The sequence below is a fragment of the Engystomops pustulosus genome, chromosome 1 (assembly GCF_040894005.1).
Source record: "Engystomops pustulosus chromosome 1, aEngPut4.maternal, whole genome shotgun sequence".
Lineage (NCBI taxonomy): Eukaryota > Metazoa > Chordata > Amphibia > Anura > Leptodactylidae > Engystomops > Engystomops pustulosus.
This window is the reverse complement of record NC_092411.1, coordinates 53177960-53195447: the sequence shown is the minus strand read 5'-3', so window position 1 is coordinate 53195447 and position 17488 is coordinate 53177960. Positions and strand designations below refer to the sequence as shown.

The following is a 17488-nucleotide window of genomic DNA, read 5'->3' as shown; positions in this document are numbered from 1 at the left end:
AGTCACTGCGCATGCATGGACTTTACCTCAATGTTCTCAGGCAGCATGGACACATGGGGAAGGCTGTAAGGTGGAGCAGTCTTAGCACCAGAGCTCACAGAGGCCAATTCACGGCCCAGTAGCCTGCAGCTAATTAACATAAATAAAACTATTACACCAGGTTAGGTTTGAGAAAATAGTAACAGTTAAATAGGGATGAGTTAGACTTGGGCAAAAGTGGTATTTTCAACTTTGGGCGCTACTTTCCGTTACGGGGTCAAATAACAATTATTATATTTTGAATGATCGTACATTTTGGGACGCGGCAATACCCAACATGTTTCTGATTTTTACTGTTTATTTATACAAGTTCTAAGTAAGGGGGGGAAAGGGAGTGATTTGAGTTATTTTTTTACTTTATTTTTTTATTTTTGCCATTTTTCAGACCCCCATACTGCCATACGACCATATCCTACCCCATACTGCCATACGACTGCATGGCAGTATATGGCTATTTACTACATCATTCATTACAATGTGCAATTAGCAGCTTTGCCTGAGGCATTGTACAGGGTTAACAACCATGATCAGTGCCCGCGCGGCCATCTGCATGCTCGGAATGGATCCAGCACCGGGAGGAGGAGGTGGAAGTATTGAGCGCTCCTCACCCCTTCATAGGCAGACAAGAAGCTGATACTGTGCTCACCACACCGTGATTAGGAGCCATAGACTTCTATTGTGGATGTGATCTGACTGCATTTGGTGCGGTCAGATCACGGCCACAATTCCAGCCGTCTGAACGTATTATTAAGACCTTCTAAGTAACAGATATATTTTTTTATTAAAACCAAGTAAAGTGAATGCACATTTTCTCCTGACAGTAGAAACATTTATTTTTTTCTAAACTTAAATATAGTTTCACCATTATTGTACTGTACTGGTGGATGTATAAAGTTTCATCAATAGAAAACAACAAATTGAATACAATCCCATATACACATTGTGCTGTGTATTCATGTCACAATATGGTGGTAGGATTTCAGAAGACAACATATAGGTATGAAAGCAATAAAAATGCTTTAGCAATAGTCATCACAACTTTTGATAAATTGACAATTATCCTTAAAATTCGCCAACAACAATATGTTTGGAGCAGATTTTATTCTTGGAGGAAAAGTGTCTCTGGTGTAACCTGTCCTGGGATACAGTTGAACAAACAGCCCAGCCACGATTATGCAGATTCTCAAGCACTGCCTGCCACCTTCTTTGGGTTGCAATTCATTACGTAGAGATCTAGGAGTTCGTGCCTTGGATTGTAGACATTGTACAGCCGTTGTTTCACCCGTGCACAGAAAGGTTTGCTCCATCACTTTTTGCAATAGCCAAAGAACTTTCAAAAAACTTCTGTAGGGAATTCTGATGGTCTTATAATAAGGCACTTTTCATGTAGGTTAACACACACAAGCTCTGGTTAAACAATTTCTGCATATGAAGCCAGGTCTCATCAAGACTTGTCGATAATGTGGAAAATTCTTCTAATAATGTTGGTTCGGAGGAGATAAACTTCAGATGAATCTGAAAATAATGCAGATAAGATTATAGCAAACACAAGAAATATAAAAGATTGTCTACTGATCATGAGATGTATACAGTCTCCTGCACAGATACTTCCATGTAATGTAATTAAACATATTTAAATCTTACAGGAGTTTTGAAGCCTCTTTGGTGAGGATTATGGCTTCTCACACAGCAGGACCTGTTCCTGCTCAGAGTGCATTTCAGATATGAATTCATGATAAGTGATGATCAGACCCAAACCACAAAGTTCGAGTTCACGCTGGCACCGATCACGGGTGTTAACTCGCCAGTGGCATTCAATTTGTTAAATCTAAAAAGCAGGACGTTGCCACTTTAAGGGGGACATTTACTCCTCGATGAGGTCGTTTAGAGCACCAATCCTCCCCAAAATGGCCGCATGTGTCACACGAGTTAAACGTCTGTGATTAGTGCTGGCAGTTGTTATTGGAGGAGAGTCCGAGTTTTGTCCCCAAACAGGGTAAAAAATTCAGGTTCAGACAAACCTGAATTCAGACTGGACTACTCATGAATACCCATGACCCTGGAGTGGGACTAGTGTGGCGAGGAAGACACATTAAAGACTTAAATCAGGTCAATATGCACGATTAGTCACTTGTGTTGGCGGCACCTGGCCTAAGGAATTGAGCACATGACGTGCTAAAATGTCCTCATGTATTTCTAGGAGCTCATAGATGCTTGTGGTTTAATTAGCCTCATGTATGAGCCGACTGCTCGTACCAAAAAATTTGTAGCAGGTCATATCCTTGTCCCTGCTTGTAGTTTGTGCAGTCTTTACTTTCATTCATCTGCACATGTATTAACCTCACACGCTAATAACACACAGGACCCTTGTTTTTGCCAAAGACTGTACACAAATGCAGGAAGTCTATAAGCCGAATACCATCTTCATTTTGCTGTGGAATACCTGCAGCTCACCTAACCATGGCAAAAAGCAGCTGGTTCCTGTTGGAGTTTTTTTAGTTAGGATTACAAACATTATTGCACAAGAACAACCTTCGCAACGCAATTGACTTACTATGGATTCCAGACCCAACATCGCAACATCATTAATATCCTAAATATAAATACTACAGATTCATCTAACGATTTATATTTCATGCATAATTATTTGCCAATTTCACAATACACTGAACAAGAAAAGCACCAGATTGTGCAAATATGTAGACTAAATGCTTACCTTTAAGAAGAGAGCCAGGTATGCCTGAGCAAGCTCAAAATCAAGTTTTGTTTCCAGCATCCGCCCAATCATCTTTAAGAAACTCTGCATCAGCTCTACTGAGCCGCCACCGTCTGGAGCCAGGCTCCTTATCTCCATTTCAATGCTGGAAGGCCCCATCTCCTTTATAGTCTTTAGTGGAACATCATCTGCAGATTAATACATAGAGCAAATCTTAGCTCTTTTGCTTTGTTGCAGCATAACATCATACTAATGGGTTAACAGCTTCTACTAAACTGAATCTAGACAGAAAAGACGACTTCTCTTACAGTTCTCGTGCTTGAGGGATTCTTCGAGTTGGACACAAAACACAGACTTCCTTTCAAGAACTCCTAGATTCACAACTTTGGACTAAAGAGAAATAATAATAAAACAGTTACTTGTACTACTCATTGTGCTACATTCTCTTGAAACTCTCTCTGCCTTATCGATATGTTGTCATTTATATGTTTAATAGAGGAATGTTAGAAAAAAAAAAAAAAAAAAGCCACATTTATGACCCATTAAACTATAGCTTAAATACATCAACTTTCTTCTATTAAGCCCTACAGGGCTCAGCCCTATTTATTTTTTGCGTTTTTTATTTTTACGTTTACAGAGGTGTGCGAGGGCTTGTTATCTGCGGGACAGATTGTTCTTTTTAGTGGCACCATTTAATATTTAATGCAAGGTACTGGTAAGCTGGAAAAAATTTGAAGTGCAGTGACATTGACAAAACACTCATTTGTGGTGTTTTCTGGTGGACATTTTCCGCGTTTTATGATGCAGTCCAAATTAATCTTTATTCTTTGGGTCGCTACGATTAAAATCTTTTGTACATTAAAAATATTTACCATTTTGCCAATTACTGAGGCAAATAACTTTTTCCCACTTTGGTGTACGGACCTGTGTAAGGTGTTTTTTTGTGGTATGTGCTGGCGTGTTAATTTATAGCAATTTGGGACCTATATAACAGTTTGATAATTTTTTATTTTTTTATATTGTATTGCAGTATAGAAGAATTTTACTGCTGATCTCTAATAGCCTACCATCTGCTGGCTATTAGAGATCATTACACTTAGCAAAGCCTACAAGTCTCTGATGACATCACAGGGGGCGGCGACTGGCCATCTGAGATCGCCCATGGGATGTTAAGTTAGGTGGTGCAGTAAAATTTGACTGCGAACAATGCCAGCACTGACCGCGGCAATAACAGGCGGGTGACAACTGTGTTATGTCATTGTGTAAAGAGAGAGCTCAGCCCGTGAGCTCTCTCCAAACAACCCCCGTAGCACCAGGACATTATAATAAATCCTAGTGCACGTAGGGGTTAAAAAAAAAAAAAAAATAAAAAATAAATAGGTAAAAATTGTTATGACCAGGAAAATGCTCATTTAAAGGGGTGTTCTGGGAATATGAACATCTGATACAAAAACCCTTGATGATATAAATAAATGAATTCAACAATGCTCCATGTCATTAGTCACAAAACTGAGCTTAAATAGTTTGATTTTCTGATTTACAAAATTTATGGTCTCCCTAAAGTAGGTGGAGTTATCACCAAGATGGCCGCCACTGGAAACTACAAGTTCCATGATCCTTTAGTTCTCAGTAACTCCTCCTACCTCTTATGCTTTGCTCCCGGTGATGATATGAAAATAGGTTTTCTTGCTCTGTTACCATAGTAATGATGTGTAACTGCCATCACCACAACACTGGCCATACTGGATGCACTGCAACCAACCGACTACAGCCAAACATAGTGGTGATCACATGACCTGACCAGGCAGGTGCAGGACATGTGATGTGGACATGTGACCAGCGGCCATCTTCTGTCCTGTGTCTGCTCTGCAACAGATCGTGCGGAGGAAATTAACGGACTGATTAAAGGGCCAGTAGCATTTTAATTCTTCATTACAATCTATGTCACCAGCATTTTCTGCTGAGGGGAGCAAAATTTTAAATAACAACTAATTACACATTAGCTTATATTTTGAGTGCCCACTTGTATATGAATTATGCTTATTCCTGGAATACCCCTTTAACTAATCTTAACATTTAACATTGACTACAGGGTTAAGAAAATGCATATACTTCTTCTAAAATAAAAGTGGAACCAAATTTTTAAAGGCCAATTTCGATTTAGGCTGAGGTATAAACTACCAGTCACAGTGCCGTTATTTAATTAAGTAAAAGGAATGACTTACTTGTGTGGACTCATCCTCTACTTCAGTAACAAAACGTGGGACCAATCCCGGCAAGGTAGGGATAAAAAAAGGTGCAGATTTCGGTAGCTTGGGGGGCTCTTTAGGTTTGTTTCTTCTCTGATTTAAAAAAAAAACAAAAAAAAAAACAACACATTTATGTTTATGATGTAAATGTTCACAATTAAAGAACACAGCTTCTTAGATTTCCCCCTATTTTAATGTAAATGGTATGATAAGCCATCAAATTATCACGCGTTTCTCTTGTGAGCTTTACAACTTAAAAAGAACCTATCCAGGCAACAGTGAACACTAAACCAACTACAGGTTCTTTGCAGTCGGCATAACACATCCCGGTTTTATTCTGCATGGGCTGTAGGTACAGCACATCTGCAATGAATTGGGGTTTACTACGTCTGCGTCATTGAATCAAAGTGCAGGTGCAAAGGGCTCCGGCCCATTGTAAGTTTATACATTTTTTTCCTTTGTGAGTACGAGGGAAAAAAAAAAATCAAAGCAATTTGGGACACCAAATTGCCCACAGGACCCTATGTACCAGGGGTCTATTGTCCCAAATCTCCCTGACAATTTTCCTTTAAAGGGGTTTGCTCAACTTTTAATCCCTTAGTGATACCTACACAATAAAGATCATTTGAAACCCCTTATTATCAGTTTTATTGACGTTTTAGCTCCCATCACTCAGTAGGGCACATGTATCATAGCTTTTCAGTTGTCACTTTTTCAAGTTTCCTGAAGTTGGCCTAATTAACCATTACAATGTATCTTAAGTTTTTTCCCCCGATGTGATGAGTTCCCGTTTAGTCTGCAACTTTTTTTGGTGTGCGATTTTTTTAGTCTCAAGTAGTAGCTGCGAAAGTAAGTCTGAGTCTGCTCTGTTTTGAGACCTATTAGGTGCAAGAATGGGACAATTTCAAAGCTCAAAAGTCTCACAAGTTGAACAAACATCTGGGCTGCAAAGATAAATACGACACTGCATTACATCCTTGAGGCAGCTAATTTTGGTAACTAAAAAGTTGCAAACTGTGAAAAGTCCCACAAAAAAATCTCTCACAAAAAAAAGAAAAGGAAGCAATAGGAGGAGTGATACATGTCCCCAGTGATGGTCAGCAGGGACTCTTTAAGAAGACATATTATGATTCCTCTGTGCTATGAGATGCAGTTAGATTATCATGATGCAGGGTTTATCTACACTTTTATTTTTTTTATTAAGCTTCTGAGCATGCACTAGTATCTGACAAATAGAAAAAGAAAGATGAGGGATCCGGAGATGGATATACAACACAATGACACACTGAGCTCTACTCTCTTACTTAATCAATAAAACAGAGTCAGCTCTGCTTATCTTGTCTGTGGCTTGGAAATGAAGTCTGCACGCTGCTGCTTGCTGGCAGGAAGTGCCTATATCTGAGCTGGTCTTGTAATGTAGGGGGAGGGGGAGGGGCAGGAGACAGAGAGCACTGCAGCGTGCAGATAAGAGAAGCCATTCATGAGAAGAACCCAACTATAGTCAGAAGATTCACAGCCATATCCAGGGGCAACCAAAATTATATACACCAGGACTGATAAAGACAGGTTGGAATTTTAACTGTGAAGTGCTGTATTTTTGTTAACAGTGAATTAGAGACTGTTATTTTGTTATTCCGAGTATATTTAAGAATCTTGTCTTTGTAGGAATTACCCTTTAACAAGCTTTCATTTAACATGCAGTGGACACAATACCTTGATGACATCGAGATTCAACAGATTCTTCCACCTTGACTCAGGCAAGAGAGAGAGTGTAACCAGCCGTTCTCCCAGCTGTTCAGGCGATTCATATTCCATCATGTCCTCACTGACCTCCTCCACTTCAACTATTTCCTCTGTAACCAAGAAAAAAAAAATAATGGTCACAAAAACCAACTACCACAGAAACTATAATAAAATAATGAAAGTGCCAAAAAAAAAAAAAAAAGCAGAATAAGGACAAAAAAAACAGGCCTCTTTAAAAGGACATCTACCACCAGGATGAAGAATTGTAAAACAAGCACACGGATACAGGTGTGTGCCCCCTCTGGCAGGAACTGCTCTTCTTTAATCTTCTTATGCTCTTGTTTTTAAGAAAAACAGGCTTTGAAGCCCAGAGCCCCGCAGGCTAATTTCCATAATTTTTAAAGCCTTTTTTTTAATAACAAAAAGGGCCCAAGAAGCTAAAAGAAGAGCAGATTCTGTCAAAGGGGGATGGGGGGTAGGGAGGGTGACACCTGCATTGTGTTTGGTTTACATTGCTTCACCCGGGTGGTTGATGTCCTTTAATGTAAACCAAACTACCGCTTCTTACCCTCCTCCTCTTCGGCAGCCCCAGGGAGCATTACAACAACTGGCTCGTAGTTTGATGGAAGAGGACGCAAGGAAACCATGGAGAACAGAGACTTGTTTGACCTGTTGATAAAACAAAAAAGTTACAGTCCACGCTAGCTCAACAAGAAAGCAGGGCAAATAAGCCCTTAATGTTGTCTCATCAATGATCTGGACAAACTACAGATCTGAGAATTATTAGCACAGGCCTTTCAGGACATGGTTCCTGTGCATAAACAGATACACAAAGTTATGGTAGCAGGGAGTATGTAGTGAATAGCAATAGGACAGTGAAAAACTAGCAAATCTTTAAACCTGAAGAGTTTTTTTTTTTTTTAGAAGCTTTTACTCAGAGCCAGGGCATATGGGCTGTGGAGTAGCTCATTGCAGTTGGAAAAGCCCCTTAGGCTAAAAGACTGCCCATAGACTGTACACAAGCTACAGCACTGGATTAAAACGACAGATATACCGCATATATAAGCCGACCCAAGTATAAGCCGAGGCCCCTAATCTTAAAACCTGGTATTTTTTTACTTGAGTATAAGCCGAGTTTGGGCTTTCAGCACATTTTTTGTGCTGAAAAACTAGGCTTATACTCGAGTATATATGGTAAACATATGATCAGACAGCTCTCCAGGTCTTCTACATGACCATGCCCAAGAAGAGACAGCGTTAAAGGGAACCTATCATTAGGCTTTCATATTTTAACCTAATTGCAGGTTTCATAGCCTTTTTAATACCGTTTCCCAAACTACTTTTATAATTAAGATTTATAATTCCACTCACTTACAAAAGTGTATAAAAGTATACCCGGCCTCCTGCCAACAAACTGCAGCAAGGTGGTGGGGTAGTCTGTGGCAAGGCTGCAGTCTGTTGCATGATCATCATCTTCTCACAGCTGTCACAACCCTCCCACATCCTCTGTCCTGCCAATGTGAGCTTCTTCCTTCAGCACAGGGTCAGCTCATGTCTGTGAGGCAGGTGGGAGGAGGAAAGCTGTGAGCGGATAATAATGATGACGACACAGCAACTCTGGTGCCTCCATGACTCAATGTACAGGCAGGCCCCGACTTACGCGGTTCCGAGTTACGAACAACCCGTAGATACGAACGGGGTCCTGGCCTGCGCATGCGCAGCTGAGAGCCCCATTTGTATCTAGGAGTGGCCTGTAACTCAGATCGCAGATACTGTTCTAAGTTCTGTGCCCTGTAGAAGCGCTTCAGCGATCTCGGCGGAGGGTGGGTGTAACTAAGGACCGCGACCGTAGTATCGCGTTCCCGGCGGGGGTAACTAAGGACGCGGTCACGGCTTGTACAGCTGCTTCTTCTGTAAGGGCACAGATGCGCTGTTTTTAAAAAAAAATGTAAAAATCCAATTGTCACAGGGGCAATAAGTGAAGTTCAATCTGAACAGGAGCACAAGCTTCAAAACCAACTTAACATGCTTGTGCACAGTTGCCTGTCATATAAAACAAAAAAATATTGTCTGGAGTTACTGTACATTTATAAAATACACCAGATCCGACTTACATACAAATTCGACTTAAGTACATACCTACAGTCCCTATCTTGTATGTAACCCGGGGACTGCCTGTAATTTGCTGGCAGAGAGCCAGATATACTTTTATACTAAATGTGTTCGACCATTAACCCCTTAATAACCTGGCCCTATTCTTGTTTTTTCATTTCTATTTTTCACTCCCCACCTTCAAAAATCTTTTTTATTTTTACACAAAGAGCTGTGTGATGGCTTGTTTTCTGCTTAGCAAATTTCACTTCATAGTGATGGTATTTACTATTCCATGCCGTGTACTGGGAAGCGGGGAAAAAAAATCCAAATGCAGTGAATATGGTGAGAAAACACATTTGCGCCGTTTTCTTGTGGGCCTGGATTTTACAGCTTTCACTGTCTTCTGAAGAGCCAATGCTGTCATGGCAACTGATCGCCCGCCCCCAATGTCGCCACAGGGAGCGACGGTCGTTACCAAGATGGCAGCGCTCATGCGCCGCCATCTTTTTGACGCCGCAGGCAGCTTTGCCCTGTAAACCCTTACCGGCTATGGAGCTCTCTCCATGCACCCGACGCACACCGTACTATTACGGCGCTTGCTGTTAAGGGGTTAATGTTAATTCTAAAAGCAGTATTAAAAGGCTATGAAAATCTATCATTAGTGGAAAATGTAAAATCCTGATCACAGGTTTCTTTTAAAACTGCAGACAGATTTATTTTGTTTAAAAAGTAGGTATTTAGGCGACTTCAATACACGAAAATTTATAGGTTGAGTGCTTTGTACCCATAGAAAGACAATCCTTTCAGCCACATTATGAAACCTGCAATATTCTGAAATGGAACATACCATAAGTAAAGAGAGAGATCATCCACATGCGCAGTTGCTAGGTAATCTCCTGTGGGGGACATTGTGAGACTCACAACAGGTGTATCTAACAGGAAACAGTCTATGAGGCTGTGGGAAACATAAAAATCATTAACGTATCTCAGGTTTACTTGTCATGAAAACATATACAGAAAAATGTAAGGCTAAAACTATTTTGATAAACCTTTGCTTATCTCTTTCCAAAATTATCCTACTTTTCCATAAATTAATGATAACCATTTCTTGTGATCGATTGGTGGCCCGGCAGTCAGAGCCCCAACAATCAGAATATTATCCCCTAACCTTTAAATAGAGGATTACAGTCCAACTCCTAAGAGTTCAACTTTAAGAGGTGACACAAGTAACAGAAAGTTATGTCTATTGGTTAAAAAATACAAAAAAGAAGCATCAATAATATGAAATTTTACAGATTACACAAGGAATAACAATGACAAAGAAGACGGTGCAAAGTTGTGCTTGGTACTCACCATCCAGATGGAAAATCCCATACTTTAACAGTACAGTCCATAGATGCAGTCAAAAGCCAGCGGCCATCAGGGCTATAAGTCTTAAAAAAAAAAAAAAAAAAACATTAAAACTTTTAATATATAACTTTTAAATTTAAAAAAAAAAAAAAAACAACTTTTATTTTGTAGAGTAAATGAGAATGATTTGTCTGGCCTCTCACCATGTCATTTATCTTCCCATTGTGTCCTGGGAACCGCCTCACCAACTTGTAAGTCTCAATATCAAGAACTTTAATGCTGAAGTCCTCCAATGCCACTGACAACATACCGCTGCCATAATAATAAAAAAAACACATCAGACAAGATAGGAAACATCATTGAAATCCTCTACATTGTACACCATTTGTTTTTTAAACTCGTTTTATTGAAAGTGTACAACAGTCACAATAAAGAAGGTTAGCACAATACATGGCATTATATCTTTACGTCCTGTTCATACACAGATTATTAAAATGTAGACCATTTTTAGGATTTACAAAATTCTTTTTAGCCCCGTTGCTCTATGCAGGAGACAAAAAATAAAAACACACATGCATCCCATGTAAAAGAAGTGTAGACATATTACAACTCTAAAGTAAGTAATGATAGAACAAATGAACATTTAATATATCACAACCTACCTCTCTCTACAGAGCAAGATACACGTAGGGGTGACTTCAATATCTACTGTGTGCATTAATTGTTTGGACTTAAACTTCCAAAATTTGATGAGTTTGTCATCCCCCGCTGTGACCGTCATCTGGTTCAAGCCGTCTACGGCAACTCCTCTGATGGGGCCATCATGCGCTGTAAAACAAATACATTAACACCCCTACGGGACACAGCATCTTTTGGCCTAAAGGACGCGGCCCCATTTTTCAAATCTGGCCTGTGTCACTATAAGTGGTTATAGCTTTGGAACGCTGTGAGATATCCAGGGGATTTTGAGATTGTTTTCTCGTGACACATTGTACTTCAAATTAGTTTAAAAATTTGGATGAAATCTTTTGCGTTTAGTTATGAAAAAAAACAAAATTTGGCAAAAATGTTGAAAAATTCTTTATTTTCAACGTTCTAAATTCTCTACTTTTGATTCAGAAAGTCATAGCACCCAAATAAATTCATAACTTACATTTCCCAAATGTCTGCTTTATGTTGGCATGGTTTTTTCAGATTCCACATATTTTACTAGAATGTTATGAAGCTCAGAATTTGGGAGCCATTTTTCAAATTTTTTGTAAAATCGCCAAAACCTGTATTTAGATGGACCTGCACAGTTTCTAATTGACACTGGGAGGCCTAAATAATAGCGAGACTCGTAAATTACCCCATTGTGGAAACTACACCCCTCAACGTATGAAAAACCACTTTTAAGAAGTTTGTTAACCCTTTACGTGTTTTATAGGGGTTAAAACAAAATGGAGGTGGAGTCTGCAAATTGTAATATTTTTTCACAATACACTCATTTTGGGTGGAAAATTAAACATTTGTAATGGATAAAATGAAAAAAGGCTCCACAAAGTTTGATACGCAATTTCTCCCGAGTACACCGATACCCTACATGTGGTGGTAACCTGCTGTATGGGCGCACGGCCGGGCATAGAAGGGAAGGAGGCGCCATCCGGAGCAGATTTGCTGTCACATTGTACAGGCTATAATTTTTTTCTTTTTTTTAATGAGGACCTATAGGGGCTTATTTCTTTTGCCACATGAGATGCACTTTTCTAATACATAATTTTGGGGCATCTATAGCTAATTGGTGAGATTTAATTAACTCTTTGTTGGTGGAGGAAATGAAAATCATCAATTTTTAGGAAAATTTTTATGTGTTTTTTTTTTTGGCCGTTAACCATACCATGAAAATAGTATATTATTTTTATTCTTTGGGTCGCCACATTTATGAAAATACTTCATTTATATATATTTTTTTATTTTTTCCCATTTTTACTGAATAAAAAGTAATTTGGCAAAATTGTTGTTAATTTTAGCATTACCGACTTACATATGCATAACTTTTTTATTTTTCACCTCAAAAATCTGTTTAAGGGCTTATTTTTTGCAAGAATGATAGCTCTTTTTAGTGGTCTTATTTTAGATTGCGTAACTTTTTAAAATCACTTTTTTAGAGCATTTTTAAAGGGCATTAATAAAAAATCATCTTTATCAGAGAGAGTTTTTTTAGGTTGTTTTTTACGGGGTTCACTTTGCGGATCTAATAACGATTCTGTTTTATTATACAGATTGTTACGGACGCAGGGATACCAAATATGTGGGGGTTTTGTGTATTTTATTCAATTGTACTGAATAAAAACTAATTTGGAGAAAATCTTATTCATTTTAGCATCACCATCTTTTTATATGCATAACTTTTTTATTTTTTGGCAGATAAATCTTGTTAGGGGCTTATTTTTTGCGAGAACAGTTGTTCTTTTTAGTGGGCTTATTTTGGAGTGCATAACATTTTTTAAATCACTTTTTAGAGCATTTTTTATAGGGTATTAATTAAAAATTATCTTTTTTCGGAACGTTTTTTGCGTTTTTTTCCTCCGGCGTTTACCGTGCGGGTCCAGTAACAATTCTGTTTTATTATGCAGATTGTTACGGACGCGGCAATACCAAATATGCGGGGTTTTTTTGTGTTTTTATGTTTTTTATACTTTATTAAGTTTTTTTATGGGAAAGTGACATTTTAGGGGCTTATATTTTTATGTATTAATTTTTTATTTATTATAATGTGTAGTGTTAACTGTTTTTGCATATTTTTACTTATACATACTTGAACTTAAACCAGTGATGCTCTGATCACTGGTTTAAGTTCAATACACTGCTCTACAATACTATTTTATTGTAGAGCAGTGTAAACTGTCTGAGCAAGCTTGCGCATGCTCAGACAGTTTACAGCCAGACCCGGAAGGGGTCTGGCTGCCATGGAGACCGGGCAGCTCCGGGGCACATGCCAGTCCTCGGAGCTGCCCGGCAGAGGATCGGATCCCCCGGTAAGCGGCACGGGGGATCCGATCCACAGCGCTTACACCCTTACACGCCGCGGTCATGTTTGACCGCGGCGTGTAAGGGGTTAACACCCGCGATCGGAGCCGGCTCCGATCGCGGGTGTTAGCGCAGGCTGTCAGCTGTACTAGACAGCTGACAGCCGCTGCTTCTGGTACCGGCTCCGTTCGTGAGCCGGTGCCAGAAGCAGGACGTTATAGAACGTCCCCGTGCGCTAAGCATCTAGCCCCGGGGACGTACTATAACGTCCTGGTGCGCCTAGGGGTTAAACCGATTTGTTATCATTCCAGATTGTGGCAGTTAATGTTGCAGTGTAAAGAGTATCATTATGCCCGGCTCTTCATAGACAACTTTATGGTCCATGCAACTTTTCACCATCCCAGTGGCTCCTTACAGATGATTTTGTTGCAGCGTTCAAACTTATTCTGGAAGCTTCGGCATTAGGCACATACAGGACATGCATTTTCTTATGGTGTTTTAGTTATAGAAAGTTCTTATGCTCACATGTACACCCGGCTCTCTGCCCATTACAGTGCAGCATAAATAAACGTGATGACATAGATAAACGAGATTACATAGATTTGAAAGGGAATGAAACATATTTGTGAATCAAAGCCTCATGTGAAGTCAGGGACAGGACGTCCGAGATCTGCATAACTCCAAAACTCAGACACCAGTGCCAGAAGCTTTTTAAACTTTATACTGGCGAACTATACAATGTCTGCATGTTTTTATTCCAAGAAAACTCACAGGAACGTGCAACTGCCAATGAACATAGGTGGAGCTTGACGTGAATGATATCTGGAAAGTATTAAAGGCATAGACGTGTTGCGATTTCATGAATCTCCCTGGACATTACGCCTTTTATGAGAAATCCTGGATTTATGAGTAGGTGCCCTGGTTTATCACCCTTGAGTTTGATGGTAGATTACCTTTAAAGGGGCTGCCTTGTCGTAGCAAGTAAGGCCCTATTCACAGATCAAGGCCTAACTTGCTGATCGGTGGGGAGCTTAATGATGTACCCGTCGCACCCAGAGATGACCAGAGGACAGAACTAATCTATCTAGTTCAGCTCCATAGCGGAGAATCGGGCAGCGCGTGGATACGCGACTGGCTGCTCCGGTCATCTTGGGGTGCGACAGGGGTACAGTGGACATCTATCTGTGGATAGAGCCTAACTTGCTACGATGGGGCAACCCTTTTAAAAAGAATATAACCGCTAGAAATTGTAAGAAATTAATAAGCAACAGGTGAGCCTGCCGTTGTATACGGCACACAATATATTTATTTTACCTAAAATCAAAAACACTTACCTGTATCTTCACCATAACTGCCTCTGTGAATCCCAGACTGAATGTTATATACATCCACATTACCAGCCGACAATCCGATTACAACAAAGTTACCACAGCTTGTGATGTCCACAGCCTGCCAAGTAAGATAATGGAAAGATGTAAGTACTGCACCAAGTATGCAGAGTCAATCCATGACTGCAAAAGCCATGCTATAAAATATACAATATTCACAGTATTCCTTTATATTAAAAGTTCATTTGGGAGGGGCAGAAGCGGTAGGCTAATTTCCATTTGACCTAAAATATACGTAGTATACTAATGATACTCCATACACCATGTAGATAACTCATAAAATGAGTAATGCTCTAGGACAGAACTCACTCCATGGATTAGTGGAAAAAGTGGGGATCCTTATTACAACACATCTATGCCTTTAATACCTCCAAGATATCACTCACATCGTTCATAGGTGAAGGTTCATGACAATCTAGTAGGAATGAATGAGAAATGAACATGCATAGATAATGTATTTGCAGTATATAGTGTATGGCACATATACAGTCATATTAAAAAGTTTGGGCAACCCTATTAATCTTAATCATTTTTAGTTATCAAAATTTGGGTTTCTGCAAAAGCTATTTCAGTCTGATATAACTAATAATTGATGGACACAGTAATATTTCAGGATTGAAATGAGGTTTATTGTAGGTTTATGTGCATGTAAAATATGTACCGTATATTCTGGCGTATAAGACGACTTTTGAAGACAGAAAAATCTTCTGTCTTCTCTGGGGTCGTCTTATACACCGGTAATCCCGACCGCTCGCCGCGTATTCACGGCGGCGGTCGGGTCGCGCTGCATGGAGAGGGCTCACGGGCCCAGCCCTCTCCATAGCCGGTAAGTCTTTGCTGCTAGCACTGATCGCGGGTGTTTTCACAGCGTGGGCTGCCGGCAGCCTCAAAAAGATAGTGGCGCATGGGCGCCGCCATCTTACCTGGGATCGCCGCTCCCCGTGACGTCATCGGGGGCGGCGAACCGTCTCCATGGTAGCCTCGGGTCTTCCAAAGACCCGAGGCTATTTCGTTTTAAGCACATTGTAATGAATGAGGAAAATCCCAATATACTGCCATACTGTAGTATGGCAGTATATGATAGGATCAATCAGACAACCTAGGGTTAAAGTACCCTAGGGAGTCTGAAAAATAGTATAAATAAAAATAAAAAAAAAAGTTTAAAAAAAAAATTAGAATAAAAAAAAAAAAAAAAAAAACTAAAATTTCAAATCATCCCCCTTTCCCTAGAACTGACATAAATATAAATAAACAGTAAAAATCATAAACACATCAGGTATCGACGCGTCCGAAAATGCCCGATCTATCAAAATATGAAAACGGTTTTTCAATGCGTTTAACCCCGTAACGGAAAATAGCGCCCAAAGTCGAAAATGACACTTTTTTGCCATTTTGAAAAATTAAAAAAAAAAAAAAAAAAAAAAAAGATAAAAAGTGATCAAAATGATATCATTTTTTCGCAAAATTTCGCAAAAAATGACACCATCCACAGCTCAGTACACCAAAGTATAAAAAAGTTATTAGCGCCAGAAGTTGGCAAAATCAAAAAAATAATTTTTGTACAGGAGGTTTTCATTTTTGTAAATGTATGAAAACATAAAACCTACCGTATTTTCCGGGCCATTAGGCGCACCGGACTATAAGGCGCATTAGTAGTCCATATATATATAATTCCATATATAAGGCGCACTGGACTATAAGGCGCAGGGTCGGGGGCGTGGCAGAGCGGAGGCCGAGGAGAGGTGAGCGGGGAAGGGGGTCCCTTCAGGTGCAGGATGGCAGCAGACCCTACTTACATAGGTCCCCGCTACCGGAGACAGCAGATCTCCAGCGGAAACCGTGGTTATAGCTTCGGAATCATATAAGATATCCAGGGGATTTTGAAATTGTTTTCTCGTGACAAATTGTACTTCAAATTAGTTTAAAAATTTGGATGAAATCTTTTGTGTTTTGTTATGGAAAAAAAAAAATTTGGAAAAAATTTGGAAAAATTATTTATTTTCAAAGTTCTAAATTCTCTACTTTTGATGCAGATAGTGATGGCACCCAAATAAATTCATAACTTCTATTTCCCAAATGTCTGCTTTAAGTTGGCATGGTTTTTTAAGATTCCACATATTTTACTAGAATGTTATGAGGTAGTATACTGGGGAGGATAGAATAGACCTCCTGCCCCCTTCACCAATCTTAATCAAACTAGTAAGTACACAGGGTGAGGGTGAGAAGACAATTTAAAACTTAACTTTTAATATAATCCAATACACATAACCTTTGATACTAGAGTGTTATTTCCATGTCCTGGTGGTTCTCAAGCTTAAGTAATCCCCCAACACGCCTGTCCAATGATGCAAGCAGCTGCTGGGCAGGTACTAAGCGTTGCGATTCTCCAAGGTGGGTATTAAATCGATAAAGAAAACCAAGGAGCAAAGTGGAGAGGGAGACACCAAAGGACAGCAAGAGGTAAGTATAGTCAAATTGATTGAAAAACGTAGGGGCAGGGAGAGGGGGAGAACTTTGAATTGTCTCAGAGGTCCCCCTGAAATCCTAATTTTCCCTAATGGAAGGAAGGGGAAGGGATCTGAAGGTGTACAGCGTGTGCCTTCCTACTGGTATAGGTAACATTACTGCTCTTATGTGAGGGATGTTCTTCCTCTGTTTACAATTCCTACTTCGGTTGTGACTGTTAGTAGGCTACACTTACCAGTTTCTATTTGTTCCATTGGTTTTATCAACTTTATATTATGTGGCACTCTCTGTTGTTTTTATATTGTATTGCTGCTGGTGCATTGTGATGCACTATTTTTTCTCAATAAAGATTGTTTTGTATTATACGTAATATACTTTAGATGTTGTGTTTTTCAATTTTTTGGTGAGATTAAAAAGTAATTTAGCAAAAATGT

The 17488-nt window shown here is 39.5% G+C and overlaps 1 protein-coding gene across 1 annotated transcript in view; it reads right to left on the bottom strand.

The window, feature by feature from the left end:
• Window positions 1–801: 801 nt before the first annotated feature.
• Window positions 802–17488, bottom strand: part of WDR36 (WD repeat domain 36) — a 29176-nt gene continuing 12489 nt past the window's right edge. The window contains exons 13-23 of the mRNA XM_072140557.1: window positions 14535–14649; window positions 10854–11019; window positions 10395–10503; window positions 10195–10274; window positions 9689–9796; window positions 7316–7416; window positions 6718–6857; window positions 4981–5097; window positions 3064–3145; window positions 2756–2943; window positions 802–1554 (exon numbers count right to left, since the gene is read on the bottom strand). Of these exons, the coding sequence (XP_071996658.1) occupies window positions 1405–1554; window positions 2756–2943; window positions 3064–3145; window positions 4981–5097; window positions 6718–6857; window positions 7316–7416; window positions 9689–9796; window positions 10195–10274; window positions 10395–10503; window positions 10854–11019; window positions 14535–14649 (1356 nt within the window). The 3' untranslated portion in view covers window positions 802–1404. The remainder of the gene's footprint in view (window positions 1555–2755; window positions 2944–3063; window positions 3146–4980; window positions 5098–6717; window positions 6858–7315; window positions 7417–9688; window positions 9797–10194; window positions 10275–10394; window positions 10504–10853; window positions 11020–14534; window positions 14650–17488) is intronic.